Source organism: Plasmodium falciparum (genome assembly GCF_000002765.6).
Source record: "Plasmodium falciparum 3D7 genome assembly, chromosome: 9".
In the NCBI taxonomy this organism is placed as follows: Eukaryota; Apicomplexa; class Aconoidasida; order Haemosporida; family Plasmodiidae; genus Plasmodium; species Plasmodium falciparum.
This window is the reverse complement of record NC_004330.2, coordinates 1,317,501-1,339,640: the sequence shown is the minus strand read 5'-3', so window position 1 is coordinate 1,339,640 and position 22,140 is coordinate 1,317,501. Positions and strand designations below refer to the sequence as shown.

Sequence of the window (22,140 nt, the reverse complement as noted above, 5' to 3'; positions counted from 1 at the left end):
TTAGAATTATAATTAATATATTTTTTTTTATTTCCTTTTTATTATAATTATAAATAAAACATATATATAATATATATATATATATATATTTATATATTTATGTATACTTTCCACCAATGTATTATTATATTTGTAACATTTTTATATACCATGTTAAAAGTATATTATAAAAATTGAAGTTATCATTTGAAATGAAAAAGAAAAAGAAAAAGAAAAAGAAAAAAATTCCATCTTAAACTCTTATGAAAATATAATACATTATATATATATATATATATGCAAAATTATAATTGTAATATTTGACTACTTTTAATTGCTTTTTTTTGTTTTTTTTTTTTAAACAAAATGGAAGAGAGTGATGAAGATGATAACATACAAGTGGGAAAAAAAAAAATAAAGTATATATATATATAAATAAATATAAATAAATATAAATATATATTTATTATATATTTTATGTTTTTTTTTTTTTTTTTTATAGGTTATCGTTTTTGGAAATTCGTCTGAAGCCAAGTTTGATGATTTTTATAGAGAAGAGGATATAAAAAAAGAAGAAATACAAGGTAATAATTTTTTAAAATGAATATTCATGTTGGGATAATGCATATATGTATATATATATATATATATATATATTTTATTTATTTTATTTTATTTATAAACATTTGGTATTTATAGACAATATAAACGATGCTATGGTTCCTAATGAGTCAAATGAGCAAGATGTAAAAATGAAAAAAAAAAAAAAAAGCAAAAAATATATGTTTTTATAAGATAATAAGAATATATATAAATGTATATGTATATATGTATATATGTATATATTTATTTATTTATTTATTTGTTTGTTATGCTTTCCTTTTAATTTTTTATAGAAAGCGCAAAATGAAGATGTGGATCTTGAAAGCAAAGTGCAGAACGCTACGAAAGAAAATAAGGTGTTTATGAAATATGACTATACTCATGAAAAGCCATGGTCCAATCATGGTGATAAAAGCATGTGGTTTAATTATAATTTCGATGAACATACTTTTAAAGAATGGGTACAAAAACATATTGATAGAAAACTAGAAAAGCAACAAAATTATCAAATTGAAAATACAGACAATTACTTTTTTGAAGATACTTTTAAAGGAAATATGATGAACACGTCATCTGTAAATAACCAATCCATGCAAGGTATTAAAAGTTTCCCATCCAAAAATATGAATCCTTTTAATACTAGCAAATTAATAGAACATAATGGTTCCCCAAACTATACGAGTAACAAAATGGACAAAATTAAAAATAATAATAATAATAATAATAATAAAAATAATAGTAATAGTAATAATAAAAATAATAGTAATAATAAAAATAATAGTAATAGTAATAATCGAAGTGATATTAACCAGACCACCACAAATACAAATAACGACCTTAAACAATTTCAAAATTTAATAAATTTTCTTAAACAAAATAATTGATATATTATATGCTTCAAGTAACTAAGGGAAAAAAAAAAAAAAAAAAAAATAAAATAAAATAAAATAATAAAAAAAAAAAGAACTTGTAGATGATAGAAGCGAATATATTTTTTCAAATATTCTGACCATTCTATTTTTATATATTTATCCACATATATATATATATATATATATATATATATATATATATATATAGTGACAATGTGTATGTTTTTTTTTTTATTATGTCATTCACTTGATAAACTCTCATATGAATTAATAATTTGCTCAACATACATCAATGAATTGTATATTTGATCATGCGTAACACCATAGTTATTATATTGATATATATATGCATTTGTTGAATATAACAATTTTGCTTTTTCTAAAATATGTGTTAAGGTAGGTATTGGTGTTAAACAATTAGATATCATAGATATACTATTATTAGTGAATTGTTTATTTTGATCTATATAAATTTCTAAAGGATTTAATGATTTATTATTATATAGGACATGATTTTTAAATAAATGTAAATCTATATTTTCATTAATTTCTCCTCTCATTATCATTTTAGAATTTAGTATTACATTATTATGTGTATAATGATTATATTCATCTGTTTTATGATAATTATTTTTATGTTGATATAAAATATTATCTTGATTATTTTGATTTTTACTTGTTTTTTGTATACAATTATAATAATTTTTTTTTTTTTTTTTTTTTTTTAAATATACAGAATTGTCATGTTGATCAATATATGAATTACTATTTATTTCATTCATATGTATAGGTATATGAAAACTGTTTTGTTTATAAAATATATTTTTATTTTTTAAAATATTCCTTGAAGATAATCGATTAATATAATAATTGTCTATATAATTACATGATATATCATTTGTAATTTTTTTCATAACATTTGTACATATATTATTAGAATCAAGAATGGTTCCTTTGATTAACATCCTATGCATTCTTTTTATTAACATATTAAAAGAATTCTGTTCAAATATAATATTTTCTTTAAATACTTGTGGTAAATATCTTGTGGAAAGTAATTTATAATTTGGATGACAGCATAAATCTGATACTATATAATTCATAATATTACAATAGTTACAATTATTATTATAATTACTATTAGATAAATCTATTGGGAAACCTATATTGTAAGCTATAAATAAACTAATATATTTATTTATTTCTTCCAAATTTATATTCTCATCATTATTTATTCTTTTACACATTAATTCAAATTTATCATTTTCTATTAATATTAAACCATCTGAACAATCATATAAGGAACATAAGCATAAGATAGTATTTAAACTTTGTACACTTATTTCACCAAACATATATGGTAATATACATATATTAAATATATTCGTTTTAGGATATTCGTCTTTTAATATATAGGATATATAAGAACTTAAACCGCTACCACTTCCCCCAGCTAAACTATGAAATAATAATATGTTATCAATACTTTCTTTGCTTTCATTTTTTTCAAACTCTTTATTAATAATATTTATAAAATCCTCACAAATATTCTTACCATGAACATAAAAACCATATGCCCAATTATTCCCAGAACCATTTAAACCACATATAAAATTACTTTTATTAAATTTCCATTCATTCGTAAAGTACGATGAAGAGCAAAAATTAGTTTTAACTAAATTGTTGTTTTCTTCATGATCTGCATTTTTATAAGAATTATATAAATTATTGTTCCCATTTAATTTATCATCTTTTAAAATATCATTATTATTATATAAAGACTTTTTAAATAATATATTATTATTATATAAAGACTTTTTAAATAATATATTATTTATATTATTATTATTATTGTTATTATTATGTTTGCTTTTGGCATATATATTATATTCTTCACCATCATTATCATGATGATGATCATTATTATTATTATTATTATTATTCCTTTTAAATATTTTTAAAAAATTATTTTTACTTTCATAATAATCATCTAATCCACAAACATATTGTAAACAACATTCATCACTGTCATCATATTTTTTTTTTCCTACACTCTTCTCACTATTACATTTTACAATTTTTTGATATTTCTCTTTTTTTTGTACTTTTCTTTTAATACAGTCATCATAATTATTATTCAGAGATAAGCATCTTTCAATAACTTTGGGTTCCATATCTATGAGAATACAACGAGCTATTAAATTATTCAAGCACATAATATTATTATTTACGTTCATATAATTTCTATTCCCTTCATTCTCTTCATATTCCACAATAGGCAATAGGTTTTTACCATATTTATATTCTTCATCAAAATACATTGTAGTCAATTTACTTTTAAAATATTCATTCTTTGAGCAGCTTATATATTTATGTAGGATGTCGAAAAATTCATATCCCACCTGGTTACCACATTGCCCTATCTGGATGCTCAGTACTCCCATCATAAAAAATTAAAACAAAAAATAAGGACTTGGAAAAATAAAATATAGGTATATGGAAATAAATGCACATCGAAATAAACATATATTGAAATAAACATATATTGAAATAAACATATATTGAAATAAACATATATTGAAATAAACATATATTGAAATATAATTTAACACACTAGAAACAAAATGAAAATATATACACATATATATATATATATATATATTAATATCCATTATGTCATCTTAAAAATTTTACTCGTATTTTTCCTTACCGTCTTTGTCTTTTCAAATGTTCTCTATATTTATATTTTCCTATCATTTTAAGTTATACATATGTATATATATATATATATATATATATATATATATATATATATGTATATTTTTTTTTTTTTTTTTTTTTTTTTTTTTTTTTTTCTCGGGGTTCCTTATAAGTCTCCCTCACTATGATGCATTACGCATTTCTCCATATTATAAAACATATATTACATTATTTTATATATATTGTGTGTGTATAATTTATCAAATACATTCAATATGTTTTATTATACATATCATCTTATCTTATCTTTAATTTTTTGTCAAGGAGGAATTGCCTTTTATTCGACTAACCAAAAAAATAAAATAAAATAAATAAATATATAAAAATATATATTATATTTTAATACATGTTAGTATATACCCAAGTGTGAAATATTTCACAATAAAGGAACAAACAAAATTTTTATAAAATGAAAGAACAAAAGAGTATTAAACAAACATAAGTAGTATTATGTTTGTGTGTATAAATATATATAAATATATATAAATATATATAAATATAAATATATATAAATATATATAAATATATAAAATATATACATATATATATATATATATATATATGCTTATTATTATTTTTTTTATTTTTTCGATTTATTTACTACTTTCTCCTTTTTATGCCTTCCCATAAAAATGAGCGATAATTTTTTTATACCCACCTTTGAACATATCTATGAACAAAGCATCCCCCCGCCTTTAATTAAACATTCAAGAAAATGCAAAAATTATAATAAGAAAAGAAAAAATATTATCAAATACACATCTCAAGATATTTGTGTAGAACAAAGAAATTACGACAAAGAAAATAAGGAACATAAGTATGTATGTATAAATTTTCATACGTTCAACAAAAAATGTTATCATAAAAATATCCGACTATTAGACCATACACATTTGGATTTCACCTTAGGGGAATCTCTAATGTATCTTCTTAATGTATATTTACAAAATAAAATTATAACTAAGCATTTGTATAATAGAATGTTCTATTCGTTTCAGCTGGTGAGATAAATAAATAAATATATAAATACATATATAAATACATATATAAATACATGTATATATATATATATATATATATATATATATATATATATATTTTTATTTATTTATATTCCCTTTGGTAGGCAATCATTGAAGTAATAAGTAAACTCAAAGAAGGAAAAGAATATAAGTGGAATATAAAAGGGAAATTAATAAATTCGAAAAAAGAAAATAATATACAAATTGTTTATATAGAAAATGCATTTCTGTCCTTTAAAAGTATAGTATTACATGCCCCTTTGTTAAAAATTAAATCTATAGATATATAGGGTTCAAAAAAAAAAAGTAACATAATAAAAACATTTCTTATGTTTTTTTATTTACTTGTTTGTACAGTCTTGAGACTACATAAATAAATAAATATATATATATATATATATATATATATATATATATGTGTGGATAATCGCTTGTACTGTTTTTTTTTTTTTTTTTTTTTTTTTTTTTTAAATATAAACATTATAACAATATATGTTTATTTTTAAAATGGATAATTTGGTAAAAATAATGTAAAAAGATAAAGCGGACAATATAAGATTAAATTAATATATTTATATTATATTTTTATAATATATACGTTCCTGTTGATAATATGTAAAGTTTAACACAATATCAAAATTTTGACATATATATATATATATATATATATATATATAATAATTTTAGATTAACCAATATATACCATGTTATTATAAATAACACATGTAAAATATATTTACATATATTTATTATATATTTGTTATATCAATTTTCTCTTTAAGGAAAAATACATAAAATAATTATATTCCTCTTTATACATATTTTTATATTCTCATGATTATAAAAATAAATGCTTTCCTTTATATATATATAAATATATATCTGAATTTTTTTTTTTTTTTTTACATTTTGTACACTTGACATATTTAATTGTAAAAATAGATAATAAAAAATATAAATATGATGAAATAATTTATTTTATTCAAATTTTTTTTTTTTTTTTTTTTTTAAATTTTTATATACTTTGAAAAGTTGCCATAAGTATATGGATATATATATATGATAATTAATCTTATAAAAATATATATATATATATATATATATATATATATAGTTATAATTTAATTTTTTTTTTTCTACTTACATATATTCCTGCCCTCTTCATTTGAATTTTAAAAATACCCAGATCTTATAAGATATTTTATTATTTGTACACTCTCCTTAAGTTAAATTTTTAAGAATTCACCAGATTTATATATGTTCAGGATGAAATGTGAAAATTGTAAAAAAAAAGAAAAGAAAATTTCATGTGATTACATGGATGATATGTATTTCTTGTTATATGAATAAATATATACATATTTGAATATAAATGTAATATTGGAATTTTTTTTTTTTTTTCCTTTTTCTATTAAATAGAAAAAAATATATCATAATAAAAATAAATACTAAAACATACAAAATATATATATATATATATAATATATATATATATATATATATATATATATATATATATATATATGTATATATTTATTTATTTATTTATATATCAATTTATATATTTAATTATTACCTGAATAAATGCCAAATTAAATAATATGTGGAAAAGAAAAGTGGTAAACGTCGTGTCATGCATTAGGAAAAATAGCAGACCTTTTCTTGGGTACCGATCAAATTATAGTACTTACAATTTACCTCAAGAAATAATAAATCAGCCTATAACACGAGTAACTGAATTATCTAATAAATTAAAAGTAGCTACTGTTCATACAAATTGTGAAATACCTACAATTGGTTTATGGATAAGTAGTGGTAGTAAATATGAAAATAAAAAAAATAATGGTGTTGCTCATTTTTTAGAGCATATGATATTTAAAGGTACTAAAAAAAGAAATCGAATTCAATTAGAAAAAGAAATCGAAAATATGGGAGCACATCTAAATGCTTATACGGCTAGAGAACAGACAGGATATTATTGTAAATGCTTTAAGAATGATATAAAGTGGTGTATCGAATTATTGAGTGATATACTTAGTAATAGTATATTTGATGATAATTTAATAGAATTAGAAAAACATGTCATATTAAGAGAAATGGAAGAAGTAGAAAAATGTAAAGATGAAGTTATTTTTGATAAATTACATATGACCGCTTTTAGAGATCATCCTTTAGGTTTTACTATATTAGGACCTGAAGAAAATATTAAAAACATGAAAAGAAAAGATATTATAGATTATATAAATAAAAATTATACATCAGATCGAATGGTTTTATGTGCCGTTGGTGATGTACAACATGAAGAAATTGTTAAATTAGCTGAACTTAATTTTAATCATTTAAAAACTCAAGAACAAAAAAATAATTCTATTATACATAATAATAATGATAAACCATTTTTTTGTGGTTCAGAAATTATTATAAGAGATGATGACTCAGGTCCAAATGCACATGTTGCAGTAGCTTTTGAAGGAGTACCTTGGAATTCTCCAGATTCTATAACCTTCATGTTAATGCAATGTATTATTGGGACCTATAAAAAAAATGAAGAAGGAATTCTACCAGGAAAATTATCTGCCAATCGAACAGTTAATAATATATGTAATAAAATGACAGTAGGTTGTGCTGACTATTTTACATCCTTTAATACTTGTTATAATAATACTGGACTTTTTGGATTCTATGTACAATGTGATGAAATCGCTGTCGAACATGCACTAGGTGAACTCATGTTCGGTGTCACCTCACTAAGTTATAGTATTACTGATGAAGAAGTGGAGCTAGCCAAAATACATCTAAAAACACAACTCATTAGTATGTTTGAATCCTCTTCTACCTTAGCAGAAGAGGTTTCTAGACAACTCCTCGTGTATGGACGAAAAATATCGCTAGCTGAATTTATACTAAGATTAAATGAAATAGATACAGAAGAAGTTAAAAGGGTGGCTTGGAAATATTTGCATGATAGGGATATAGCAGTAGCCGCCATCGGTGCTTTACATGGCATGCCTCAGTACATCGACCTCAGGCAAAAGACTTATTGGCTTAGATATTAAATGCAGCTCTCACGATATGTACAAATGACCATATATATGAAAAAAAAAAAAAAAAAAAAAAAAAAAAAAAAAAAAAAAATATATATACATATATATATATATATATATGTATATCTTTATTTAATGATACATTACTTTTAATTATATATGCATTTTTTATATGACAATTTTTGGTATATTAACCATATATATATATGTGAATACTTATATATATTCATATTTATATTTACATTTTGTATATTTTATATTTTTTGCTGTTATTTGAACTTAAAAAAAGTTTAACAAATAATATTTACAATTATAAAATATATATATATATATATATATATGTATGTATATTATGACAAGTTCATTTCCTTATTCATTTGAACTTTATTTCTAGTGACCTACACAATATTTTTTCAAGTTATGAATTCTGCCTAATTCATATTTGAGGGAAAGCTCATATAATAAACACAAAAAAAAAAAAAAAAAAAAAAAAAAAAAAAAAGAAATGTAAACATGTGAACATATAATATATATTTATACATTCTAATATTGCTTAATGTTATTTTTTCGTTGCTTTTAGGGATACGTATATCCTTCAAACAAGAAAAATGATCTTGTAGGTGTTTATTATTTAACGACATTTTTTTATATATCCATAAATTTTAAGCCTTTAGGATTTATAAGATAATATTTTCACATATATTATTTAATATATATATATATTTTTATTTATATTTATGTGGATGTTTTATTTTTTATATTTATAAATAAATAATTTATGCTATACTAAAAAGTATCTGTACTTATTTTAAAAATAAAAATGTGTGTGCCTTTAAAAATAAAAAATAATCACAAAAAAAAAAAATACGCGTAATATATAATAATACATATATATATATATATAATATATATATGTAAATATTTTTCTCTCTTATTCAATATATTATATACTGATACATACATGAAATATATTCACATGTACAATTAAAAAAAAATTAATTATTTTTTTTTTTTATTTTATAATATAACATTGCAATAATAAAATTTCCAAAGATCAATTTAAAAAATCATAAGGCAAAAGGGTTCATTTCCTTTTTCTTTTTTTTTTAAATTAAGTAAAACTAAATATAAATTAATAAGACCAACTTTGTAATATAATTAAAAGTAAATAATTAAAGGAATGATATATTATATATATTATATATATACCAATGTGTACTAAAAATATAAAAAAAAAAAAAAAAAAAAAAAAAAAAAAAAAGCATACATATATATATATATATATATATATATATATATATATATATATAATATATATATATTTTTTTTTATTTATATATATTATATTATTTTTTAAATTTTATAAAAATTAAATATAAAGAAATACATAATATTGAAGAAGTACAAATTTTATTTATTATCCTTTTTTTAAATGTAATGTTTACATAGTAATTTTTTTTTTTTTTTTTTTTTTTTTTTTTTATTATTTTATATTTCATCCATTTTATAAAAAAAAAAAAGTATTAACATAATATAATATATATTAAACATATGATAATAATAATGACAATAAGATGAATAATATAAATTTTAGTAATACGAGCAATACAAACGGACATACTTCTATTTATAAAGAAAATTATGGAAATAACAAAATAGGCATAAATGAAGGGTTAATGAATTATTCAAAAGATTCTGATGAAATATATAATAATAATAATAATAATAATATAGGTGATATGAACAAGAGGAAAGAAGAAAATATTAAAAGTATAACTCATTTTGCCAGATATTTATTTTTTATAGCAAAAAAAATTGCCTATTCAAAAGATAGTCCCAATAATAATTTATGTTCTGATGAAGAAATTCAGAAATCTTTAGTTAAGCATTTAATATATAAATTAAATAAAATATTATCTTCACTTTTAAATTTTAATGTCTTACAATATAATGAAAATGAAAAAAATATAAAACAAGAAATTGAATATGTATGTTTAAAGAATAGTAATATAACATTAAATAAAATAAGATACATGTTAAAAAAACTAGACAACAGTAATATAAATTATAAATATATTTTATATATATTATTAAAGTTAAAAGAATATGATGATAAAAACCCACCTAGGGTACCAGAAATGGATAATAAAAATATAAATAATTTAAGCATTCATCATAATAATAATTTTGTACTAAATAAACATATCAATGATAATAATAAAAATGTTCATAATATTAATCACAATGATAAAATATATGCAAATAATTTACACAAAGCAGAAGATTCTTCTGTACATATCATAAGAAATACAAACGAAAAAGTTAATACGATAAAAGAACACACAACGAATAATACTAATCTCCCAAATAATATACATAACAATTATAATTTAAATAATCATAATATTAATAAAGATGATACAAACCATTTTTACCAAAATAATTATGGACATCATAATAATTCATTACATAATTTTAATCAAATAAAACAAGAAGAATACGAAGAAAATAAAAAACATTGTAAATTAATAAATAAAAATGATAATAAAAATACACTTTCGCTACGTTATGAAAAAAAAAATGAAAATGATAATTTTATAAATAATAATAAAAATAGTATCATTCTTCATAAAAATAATTTAGTAAATAAAAGCTTATATGCAAATATTATTTTAAATAATAAATTTCATAGTTTAGATGTCGAAGAAAATTTCCTTCTAAGAGATCTTATATATCCATTGCAAGGCATAGACGGAGAATTCATCAAATATAATAAACGTGAAAAAATATTTTGTGTACAGAACAGAAAAGTTAGCTTAGGAATGCAACATTTAATAAACAATATTGGTAGCGTAGGTTTGCTATTCAAAAAAATTAAAACTTTTATAAGCTATTCAAATGTGGATCACAGACGAAAAATAAGCGTGTACGATGATAGTGATAATAACTCTAGCGATCTTGACGATTTTGATCATAATGATAAACATTATTACTATAATGATATAGGAAATCATCCAAATGGTCATAGTAATGAATATACAAACAATGCATCAAATAATCTTCAGCAACTCAAATTTAAATTACACAAAGAAAATTTTATTCCACACAATACAGATAATGAAAAAACAGAAAACAGAACGTTTGGTGATATATACAAAAGAGGAAATGCTAATGACATGCACATGAACACGCAAGGTAATGTAGATGATATTCACATGAACATGCAAAGTAATGTAGATGACATTCACATGAACACGCAAGGTAATGTAGATGACATTCACATGAACATGCAAGGTAATGTAGATGACTTTCACATGAACACACAAGGTAATATAGATAACAATCACATGAACAGTCATGTAAAAAATGGAAAACTGCTAAATTGTGAAAATAAAAAGGGTAATAGTTCAAAACTTCGAATAAAAAAATATAGGAAAGAAGTATATATGGTATCTAAAAAGGGTAGTTTAGTAATAGACGCTTTATATCAGGTAATACGTGAATATATGAATGAGTATTACAAGTTATTATCGTATATAGAGAGTGATATTAATGAGCATATACATAAGAACACGGTGTATATAGGGATAAAGAAGTTATATTTATTGTTACAAGAATCTTATAAGATATTAAGAGTGTTGGTGGGTGTGATAGATGAGTCGTTGCGCAATACAGGTTGTACCTTTTTATCATATTTATATTCGAAATCGCAAACATATGATTATGAGGAGCAAAAAATATATAAGAAGATTTTACAAAGATGTATAAAGCCAGTAAATGAAATATTAAAGCATTGGATTGAGTATGGGGTATTGAAAGATAAGTATAATGAGACTTTTATAGCATCAAATAAGATAGTGAATTCAGAAGAAATATGGTTGAATAAATTTTATTTGAATGTAAATAAGATACCTTTATTTCTTAGTTTTAGTATAGCAAAAAAAATTTTGATGACAGGCAAAAGTGTGTATTTGCTTAATACTTTTATAAATAACAATGTGATGAATAATTATATGAAAGGTGCATATGTGTATAATAATAGTAGAGATAATTATATATCGTCCATGTTAAATAGGAAACCATTAAATTATAACAAACAGATTTTATTAAAAGGTCATAAAAAAGAAAATGGAGATGAAGATGAAAGTGAAGATGAAAGTGAAGATGACAGTGAAGAAGACGAAAAAAAAATTGATTATATTAAGAAGAAAGGTAATAAACAAGTTGATTATTTTAATGATATAAAAGCCAAAAGGAATGGTGAAAAAAATGATGAAATGTATGAAGATCCTCAAAGAGGGGTAAAAAAAAAAAAAAAAAACAAACTGGATGGTAATAATAATAATAATAATAATAATAATAATTGTGATTATTATAAAAACGATTCATTATATTATTCACGTCATAAGAATAAGGAGAAATATTCAGAATATAACGATGACTATAATATAGAAGATGAAGATTATGATGATAAAAATATGATCGATGTATTTTCTATTAATGATATTAGTATGTATATAGAAAATATAGATGATTATATTAATAAAATATCTGAAAAGAAAAATAAGAATTTGATAAATGTATTATTAAATAATTATAATTTATATGAAAATTTCCAAGCATTTCGTCATTTCCTTTTATTAGTTGATGGTGATTTATTTGAAACATTATTTGATAATATGAAAAATGATTTATATATGAATGCTGAAGAATTAAAAAGACATTATCTTAATAGTAAATTAGATTTATGTATAAAATCATCATCATTATTTACTGAGAATTCAAATATAATAAATAAATTGACACTTGATAAATTTAATATGAAAAGAGGAGATACAGGTTGGGATGTCTTAGTTTTTGATTATTTAGTTGAGAAACCATTAGATATAATATTTACAAAGAAAATAAAAAATATATATAAAAGTATAAATATTTTATTAATAAAATTAAAAAAGATACAATGTGAATTATCAAATATGTGGTATTTATTTACACATTTATTTAAAATAATAAATATAATTTATTATAATTCTTTATTTAATTTTTGTAATATTATAAGAAATGAAATGTTCCATTTTGTTCAAAATATTTTATCCTATTTTTATTATGATGTTATAGATACGAATTGGCATGCATTCAAAAAAAAAATTTTCTTATGTAATAACTTAGATCAATTAATAAAAGCACATTATAATTATATTACACAAATACAATATGATTTATTCTTAGGAAATTATCATGATCTTATATTATCAGCACGAAGAAAATATGACCGTAACAACCATAATAATGATAATTCTTATCATGTTCTTACGAACACAGATGAAGGAGAAGCTAACTATTTATATAATGATTATTCTTCTTATACAAATACTCCGGAAAATGAATACTTGGATATGGAAGAATGTTATCTAAATAATCATAATTTAAATATGTTCAAAAATCCAAACCAACAACAACAAAAATTAACACACCAACGACAATATCAAGATCACGATCGAGATGAAGAAGGAAGAGAAAAAATTGAATACAAGAGAAATATGAAAAATAAATATAAAAATGATAATGAAGAATATATACATCCGAATGTAGAAAATGAATCACATAAGTGTTTAAATAAAATATTAGATATTATAACAAGATTTATTAATATTACAACTTCATTAGTTTCTTTAATATGTGAACATTATAATGAAATTAAAAAACTCATACAAGAAAGAAAAGATATAGATATGGAAGAAAAAACACATGAAAAAAACAATCATAATTATATTAGTGATGATTCTTATCAAAATCATGATAACTATATTGATTACATTAATTATTATATTAATTATAAAATTATAGGAGAACCAACCATTAAAGATATTAAAATGTTATTGAAATATTATAGAAATTATATTTATAAATTTATTTGTTTATTATTAGGTGAAAATAAATTCTTATACATGTATTCTAAAAATACTAACAGAGATAAAATATCCTCTCTAAGATTATTAGCATCAAGATTAGATTTTAATTTGTATTATGTAAGATTATCTAAAGGATCAGATAGAAAAATACATCCTACAAAGCTTAATATATCTAAACGTATTAATATGATGAACACATGAATTTTAAATAAATTTATTGCTCATCGAACGTATCATGTGTACACACAAATTGTTTTTTTTTTTAATGTGTTTATCTGTTCATATAGTTTATTACATCCCAAAGGGATATATAAATAAATAAATAAAAATATATATATATATATTATATGTGTGATCTTATTAAAACGTATATCACACCTCAAATATGGTACCCTCCACTTGTAATACATGAAAAAAATAAAAAAAAATAAAAATTAAAAAAATAAAAATTAAAAAAATAAAAATAAAAATAAAAATAAAAATGGATATATATATATATATATATATATGTATAAATTTTATTATTTTATTATTTTATTATTTTATTATTTTTTTTTTTTTTTTTTTTTTTTTTTTTTTTTTTTTTTTATTTTTTTTTTTTTATATTTTTATATTTTTTTTTTTTTTTTTTTTTTTTTTCTTCTTTTTTTTTTTTTTAATTTATTTATTTATTTCATTTTGGTATGCTTTTTCGTAGCATCCATGTGCCCATGAAAATTTTGATGCCGCAAAGACTCACAAAAAAAATGTTATAATTTTAATAGTGATAATAATTTATTCTCCTCATGAACGTTTAAAGGGAATCCTTGTACATTTTTTTGTATCTTCATAGATGTGATATTCGAAGAGTTGGTAAGTTTTTTATCAAACACTGCTATGTTTAAATTATTAAAATCATAAGGATATAACATATCTTCATCTTTATTTTTGGATAATATATTATTTTTTGAAAAATTATATCTAGGGAAATAATATGGTAACATGTTTAGAAATGACCAGCTTTTCATATGTTTGTCTTGTATATTTTTTGGTTTTATATAAATTTTTATATAATTATTAATTTTTTTAATTTTTTTAATGTCGTGAAGAGAAATAATAATTTGTTTTAAAACATCTTTTCTTTTTATTAACATGAATGGATATAATAGTAACGTTTTGTTGTGATAATCTAACACAGCTCTTAATATTAAAGAATTATAAAAAATATAATTCATAATCATATATACTATTAATACAAAACATATTATATAACCATATATATTAGATAATATATTAAACTCTATTAAACATATAAATATAGAAGATAATATAATACTACTTGTAACCACCTTATTTATCCTTTTTCTTATATTTAAATTATTCTCATCTATATTAAATAAAACAATTTTTTTCTTTGACAAATTATATGAGTTACATGTTTTCATCATATGTAAAAAATTATTATTTCCAGAATTATTTACAAATAATATCTTATAAGTTCTCTTAATACATTTTATAAAATGAGAACATTTTTTTCTGGGAAAAAACAAAATGTTCCTTATTTTATTGACATTCATTTTTTTTTTTTTTTTTTTTTTTTTTTTCCTACTCACATGATAAGAATAATAATATGTGTTTTGTATTTTACACAATGTGTATAAATAAATAAATAAATATATATATATATATATATATATATATGCTTATATTTTTTTTTTTTTTTTTTTATTATGTCAAAGCGAAAAAAAATAAAGAAAAAAAAATATATAATTTTTAAGAATGAATACGTATAAAATGATTATATTATATATAATATATATTACATATATATAATACATATTATAATATGTGCTTTTTTTTTTTTTTTTTTTTTTTTTGAATTTTTATATGTATGTGCTCTTGTAACACTAGGCCTTTATATACACAAACATTCAACATTTAAAAATAGTACTCATAAACCTTTCGAATTTTTCGACTGAACAAATAAAATATATAGAAATATATATGTGTTATACGTTTAAATAAAAAATAATAAAATAATAAAATGATAAAAAAGAACTTAAACATTTATATGTTTATTTTTATATGTTCATATATTTACACATTTACTTTCTTTTTTTTTTTTTCATTTTATTTTTTTTATTTTTTTTGGTACCTTATTTACTATTTGACAGCTTTAAAAATTATAGAACATATAAAAAGTTATAATGATTAAAAAAAGTATAGTACATGTAGTTATACATATAATGTAGTTTATATTATCCGTACCTCGTGGTATAGAATATATGTAAGTCGTATCTATAAAATAATCTTTTGTATAATATAAATTATAATATATAGGATAATTTATTTTTTGCATATCATTAACTTTTATAACGTTATGTAATATTTTATTTTTATTATAAACATTATATATATTGAATATATTATAATTTCCTTCTGTTATCCTTGTGTTTGGTATATAAATAAAATTATTCACAAGTTTAACATCATATATAGTATCATACGTATAAGTGTTGTAATCATTTTCTTGTTTATTATTTAAAAAGGTTTCATTGTACATATCATCTGTATGAACATTTTTTTCCTCATCAAAAAAAAAAGGGAAAGATATTTCATTTAAATAAGTATAAAAATCATATGTATGTATACTTAACATATCATCTTCATAATTTTTATGTATATATACATTTTTTTTATCAGCATATATTTTTATATCTTCTTTATCTTTATCATTTATATTATTCCACATATTTTTATTCATTCCATTTTTACTATTTTTACTATTTTTTTTTTTTTTTTCATCTTCTTCAGTACAATTTATAAATATTTTTCCATCTGAAAATTCGTATGTATCATAGTCTGCACATAGTATATCCTTATCATATATATTCTTATAATAATTCTTTTTCTGTGTATTAATATTAGGGTTTTTTTTTTTTTTTTTTAAACATGGAATTACATATCTATTTTGTAATAATATGTTATAATATAGGTGGATATAATCATATCTGTATATTTTAATATCTTCCTTTTTATGATTCTTCTCATTATTTATAAGATATTTTATAATATTATTATTACATATATTATTACACATCCTTTTATTATCACATATCGTTTTATTATCACATATCGTTTTATTATCACATATCCTTTTATTATCACATATCCTTTTATTATCACATATCCTTTTATTATCACATATCCTTTTATTGTCACATATAATTTTTTTATTATTATAATTTTTTGTAGTGTTCATTTCATTTGTATCTTTAAATATTATATCCCTTACATATGCTGTGATGAAATGAGAAGAATTTTCTTTATAATTCTCTGTATTTAAAAAAGGAACGTGTAAACAATTATTTGTTTTTCTCTCTGTATCTACGAATATATTATTGCCATATAAATCTAGAATAATCATTTTACATTTTAAGGAAGATGAATCCTTATTATTTGTATTAATGTGTATTCTTTCTATCCTAATATTACTTTTTATATTTTTATTTAAATTGTTATTTTGATTTGATACCTTATTTTCTTTTGGTTCGTTCATATATATTTTGTCTCTTTCAACATAATTATTATTATTATTGTTGAGAGATACCTCCTCTCGACTAAGTTTAATTCTCATCAGATTTATATTCATGTCCGTGTCCTTGTCATAACCCTTATATATAAAGTAATCATTTTTTACATGAATCCCCATATAAAATATATCAGCAATATTTATCATGTTTTCTACTGTATAATTAAAAAATAACGATGTACTCACGTGTATACTTTTTTCATCCTCCTCTTGATACAAACTAGATAAGAAATATGGAATAAAATACAAATTGTTTTGTATACCATAATTATATATATGATTTTTATGATTAATAATTTTGTTTTCATTTTTTAAATATATATATATTTCATTATTCTTCATAGAATTCATAAGAAACATATTATTTTTTTTATGGGAACAAACAAATTTATTGAAAAAATAAGATAAGACATCCAAAATTTTATAATTCTTTATATATATATTCAAAGATATATTAAATATATATTTACTGTAATAATAGTTCTTAAAATTAGATGAATTCAATTCATCATTTATTTGGTTTGTTTTATCTTTTTTTTTTTTTTTTTTTTCCACAAACATATTTATCACCACATTCTGTATTACCTTATGGTTCATAAAAAAGATGAATAAATTATATGCTTTCTCATTTTTTTTTCTTAATACCTCAAGAAAGAAGAGTTTTAAAAAATAAGGAAAAGACGCTTTTACCAAATCTATTTTAGATATATGAATAAAGGATATTATTGGACTATTATCATCTTTATAATCATTTTTATATATAGAAGAATTATTACAAGTTGTTGTATTTCCATTTTCCATATGATCATATAAGATATGATGTTTATACGACTTTTCATTTATATCATCATTATCATATTTTTGACTTTTATTATTCCCTTGATAAAAGAAAACATCTTCATCTATCCATTTAAATAAAATATATTTATGAGATAAACAATTTTTATTTATTACATAATGATTGTTTTTCAAATGTATAGATGTACAATTTTTATAAATCCTATCTAAGAAAATTGATTTTAAGAATAATGCTTTTTGATTTTTTTTTAAAATGGATACATAAAGATTAATATCATTTTGTATATCATATGTTATATATCTATTTATTTGTTTTCTACATATCTTTATATTATATATTTTATATAAAAAATTAGTTAATATATTTATTTTTTCTTCCTCAATTTTTTCTTTTGTATTTATTTTATGCTTTATAAAAACAGATAAACCATTATAATGTTCATTGGAAGAAAATACATTTTTATTCTTATTTTTGTATATAATAAAATATGGTATAGGAAATATATCTCTCCTTTTTTTTTTTGTTTTTTGTTTTGTTTTGTTTTTTTTCCCTTCGAAATATTCTTCTTTATTATTTTTTTTTGAAGTATTATTTAGTACATCTTCGTAAATTAAAATACCTTCACACTCCACTTTTTTTAAATCTTCTCCTGCACATGATAATAACATAAAATTTGTAATTATTATAAACAATAACCATTCATAAAAACAAATAAACAAAATCACATGATACATATTGCCACATCTCCAATCTTTGCATATATCTTTAATTCTTATATAAACATAATAATATATTTTTAATATATCACCGATTTAGTTATCTTATAAAAACATCATATCTATTATAATGAAATATATAATGTTACGGTGATATGCATGAACATAACAAAACTTCATAGGTTACCTGTACATATAAGGAGTTATCATATGGTAATATATAAATATATAAATATATATATATATTATTACATATTATATCATATTTTTATTTGTATACCATATTCTATTACCTCAATATCTTATATTTTTAATGTCCGTATGCGAGGTACACGTATAAAAATTACAAAAAAATAAAAAATAAAATATATATATATATATATTTATTTATTTATTTATTTAAACAAATCACACACAAATATATATACATATATTTTTTTTAATACATATTATTATGTATGTATTAAAATAATTATAATTCTTTATTATATGCACACGTACATATAATATATATATAACATATTATATTAAAAATATATAATATACATAATATATATAATATATACAATATATATAATATATTTAATATATTTACTTATGAACCTTTTATTTTTATTTTTTTATATATCCCCAAGCATCTACACATTCTAGTATTAATATGCTTCATCTTTAAAAAGTATTAATTTAAAATTCACAAAAATCAATTTATTTTGTTAAATATTATTTTAAATATATATTTATATATTTATATATATTATTCCATTTTACCATTTATCTCGATTTAACAATCATACCAAAAAAAATATACATATATATATATATATATATATATATATATATATATATATATCTATATTTTTTTTTTTTTTTTTTTTTTTTTTTTTTTATAACAACATGTTGAAGAACGTTGAATTAGATTATATAAATAAATTAAAAAATGAGAAGAAAGTTGTTGACGAAAAAGTTATCAGGTTGGAATGTAAAATGAACATTAATGATTGATCATATATCTTACATATAAATAAATAAATAAATAAATATATATATATATATATATATATTATTTAATTTTTCTATTTTTTTTTTTTTTTTTTTTTTTTTTTGTATTACAGAAATGATTGGTCACAAACAAATAACAACTTGTTTTTTACATTGTACAAAAAAGAGGTTGAAGAGAAAAATTTTTTTTACTACATAAAAAATGACTACATGTCCTTAACCCTTTGGATTAACGGTATAATGATTAAAATAATATACACGCGTGTATACATATATATATATATATATATATATATATATATATATATATATTTATATTTATATTTATTTATTTATTTATTTGTTTAAAAGATGACGAAATATACCATTTGGAAAAATATTTCTTTTCAAATATTATACCACAACAAACAAAAATAAACTTAACAAAGGTAAAGGAAAACGTATATATGTATATATGTCCAAATATCATAACTTACATGTGACATAATAAATATGTATCTTCCTACAATATTATACACATAACATTATATATATATATATATATAGAGTGATAAAAAAAAAAAATAAAATAATAATAACCTTAATTTATTTATTTGTGTTATATCCAGATGAAAATTGAAATAATCCTGGAAAAAGAAGTAAAAGGTAAACATATATATATATATATATATATATAATGATTTAATTTATACGTGCAAATGCTAAATTAATTATTTTTCATTTTTGTTTTCATTTTTGTCTTTAGGGGTACCTTGGGACAATTTTACAAAAATGAACAGTGATGAATGTGACGGAGAAAAAAACAAAGTCGTAAATCCGTTTGCCGGAAAAAGTGTAGAAGAGTGGAACGAAATAACAAAGGTAAATAAATTAATAAATAAATTAATAAATAAATAAATAAATAAATATATATATATATATATATATATGTACTTTTTTTTTTTTTTCTTTTTTTTTTTTTATTCATTTATATACATATATGTGTATGTATATCTTTTATTATATAGCTTATAAAGGAAGACAAAGACGAAAGCGTAGATTATTTTTTTAAAAAAATATATAATGAAGGAGATGATGACACAAAGCGCGCCATGATTAAGTCATTCGTAAATATAAATATATATAAATATATACAATATAATTATTATGTATATATATTTATTTTTTTAAAATGATAATCATAAAATATATCATCCCGATGATATAGAAAGAAATATATTTATAAATATACTTTTTTATTTTATTTTTTTTTATTTTTATTTTATTTTAGCAAACATCAGGAGGTAAAGTTTTATCCACCAATTGGAAGGATGTTAAAAATAAACAATATGAACAAGTCAGGAAAAAAAAAAATAAATAAATAATCAAAAATAAAAATAAATAAATAAATAATTAATTAATTAATTAATTAAACAATTAAATAACATATATATAATACATATAGTTAATTTCCTTTACGCAATCATTTTTATGTTTTTTTTTTTTTTTTTTTTTTTTCCTTATCTTTATTTTTATCTTATTAATTTAGGATATATGACGGATTGGATATACGCATGAATATTTTTGAAAAAATTAAAGTTCCCTAAATTATTGCATACACCTCCCTTTGATAATATATATATATATATATATGTATATATATATATATATTTTTTTTATTTTTTATTTTTTTATTTTTTATTTTTTTATTTTTTATTTTTTTATTTTTTATTTTTTTATTTTTTATTTTTTTATTTTTTATTTTTTTATTTTTTATTTTTTTTATACTAATTAACACTACTCACGTGCCTGCCTGCTTTAAAATGTTGTATGTTCGTATTAACATACTTTTTATTCAGCATATATTTTGATAGTCTCTTAAGA

At 19.4% G+C, this 22,140-nt stretch overlaps 9 protein-coding genes across 9 annotated transcripts in view; 5 read left to right on the top strand and 4 right to left on the bottom strand.

Moving 5' to 3' along the window:
• Positions 1-345: 345 nt before the first annotated feature.
• Positions 346-1,466, top strand: PF3D7_0933900 (conserved Plasmodium protein, unknown function; the record flags this gene model as incomplete). The annotated part of the gene is made up of 4 exons (XM_001352168.1): positions 346-378; positions 482-563; positions 679-725; positions 876-1,466. The coding sequence occupies 4 exons, from the start codon at positions 346-348 to the stop codon at positions 1,464-1,466; spliced, it is 753 nt and encodes a 250-aa protein (XP_001352204.1).
• A 227-nt stretch (positions 1,467-1,693) lies between these two features.
• PF3D7_0933800 (tubulin delta chain, putative) lies at positions 1,694-3,901 on the bottom strand (the record flags this gene model as incomplete). Its single annotated transcript, XM_001352167.1, has 1 exon — positions 1,694-3,901. The coding sequence occupies one exon, from the start codon at positions 3,899-3,901 to the stop codon at positions 1,694-1,696; it is 2,208 nt and encodes a 735-aa protein (XP_001352203.1).
• A 945-nt stretch (positions 3,902-4,846) lies between these two features.
• On the top strand, positions 4,847-5,526 carry PF3D7_0933700 (conserved Plasmodium protein, unknown function; the record flags this gene model as incomplete). The annotated part of the gene is made up of 2 exons (XM_002808940.1): positions 4,847-5,215; positions 5,341-5,526. 2 exons carry the CDS (start codon positions 4,847-4,849, stop codon positions 5,524-5,526), a joined length of 555 nt encoding a protein of 184 aa, XP_002808986.1.
• A 1,311-nt stretch (positions 5,527-6,837) lies between these two features.
• On the top strand, positions 6,838-8,292 carry PF3D7_0933600 (mitochondrial-processing peptidase subunit beta, putative; the record flags this gene model as incomplete). Its single annotated transcript, XM_001352165.1, has 1 exon — positions 6,838-8,292. The coding sequence occupies one exon, from the start codon at positions 6,838-6,840 to the stop codon at positions 8,290-8,292; it is 1,455 nt and encodes a 484-aa protein (XP_001352201.1).
• Positions 8,293-9,854: 1,562 nt separating this feature from the next.
• PF3D7_0933500 (gamma-tubulin complex component, putative) lies at positions 9,855-14,393 on the top strand (the record flags this gene model as incomplete). Its single annotated transcript, XM_001352164.1, has 1 exon — positions 9,855-14,393. One exon carries the CDS (start codon positions 9,855-9,857, stop codon positions 14,391-14,393), a length of 4,539 nt encoding a protein of 1,512 aa, XP_001352200.1.
• Positions 14,394-14,941: 548 nt separating this feature from the next.
• Positions 14,942-15,748, bottom strand: PF3D7_0933400 (conserved Plasmodium protein, unknown function; the record flags this gene model as incomplete). The annotated part of the gene is made up of 1 exon (XM_002808939.1): positions 14,942-15,748. The coding sequence occupies one exon, from the start codon at positions 15,746-15,748 to the stop codon at positions 14,942-14,944; it is 807 nt and encodes a 268-aa protein (XP_002808985.1).
• Positions 15,749-16,347: 599 nt separating this feature from the next.
• PF3D7_0933300 (conserved Plasmodium protein, unknown function) lies at positions 16,348-19,296 on the bottom strand (the record flags this gene model as incomplete). Its single annotated transcript, XM_002808938.1, has 1 exon — positions 16,348-19,296. The coding sequence occupies one exon, from the start codon at positions 19,294-19,296 to the stop codon at positions 16,348-16,350; it is 2,949 nt and encodes a 982-aa protein (XP_002808984.1).
• An 876-nt stretch (positions 19,297-20,172) lies between these two features.
• PF3D7_0933200 (calcyclin-binding protein, putative) lies at positions 20,173-21,814 on the top strand (the record flags this gene model as incomplete). The annotated part of the gene is made up of 8 exons (XM_024473212.1): positions 20,173-20,249; positions 20,391-20,512; positions 20,629-20,705; positions 20,886-20,922; positions 21,023-21,138; positions 21,285-21,383; positions 21,548-21,613; positions 21,806-21,814. The coding sequence occupies 8 exons, from the start codon at positions 20,173-20,175 to the stop codon at positions 21,812-21,814; spliced, it is 603 nt and encodes a 200-aa protein (XP_024328968.1).
• A 229-nt stretch (positions 21,815-22,043) lies between these two features.
• The window catches only part of PF3D7_0933100 (conserved Plasmodium protein, unknown function), a gene marked incomplete at both ends in the record, with an annotated part of 3,046 nt that continues 2,949 nt past the window's right edge, over positions 22,044-22,140 (bottom strand). The window contains one exon of the mRNA XM_002808936.1: positions 22,044-22,140. This exon is cut by the window's right edge and continues 1,149 nt beyond it. Coding sequence (XP_002808982.1) covers positions 22,044-22,140 — 97 coding nt within the window.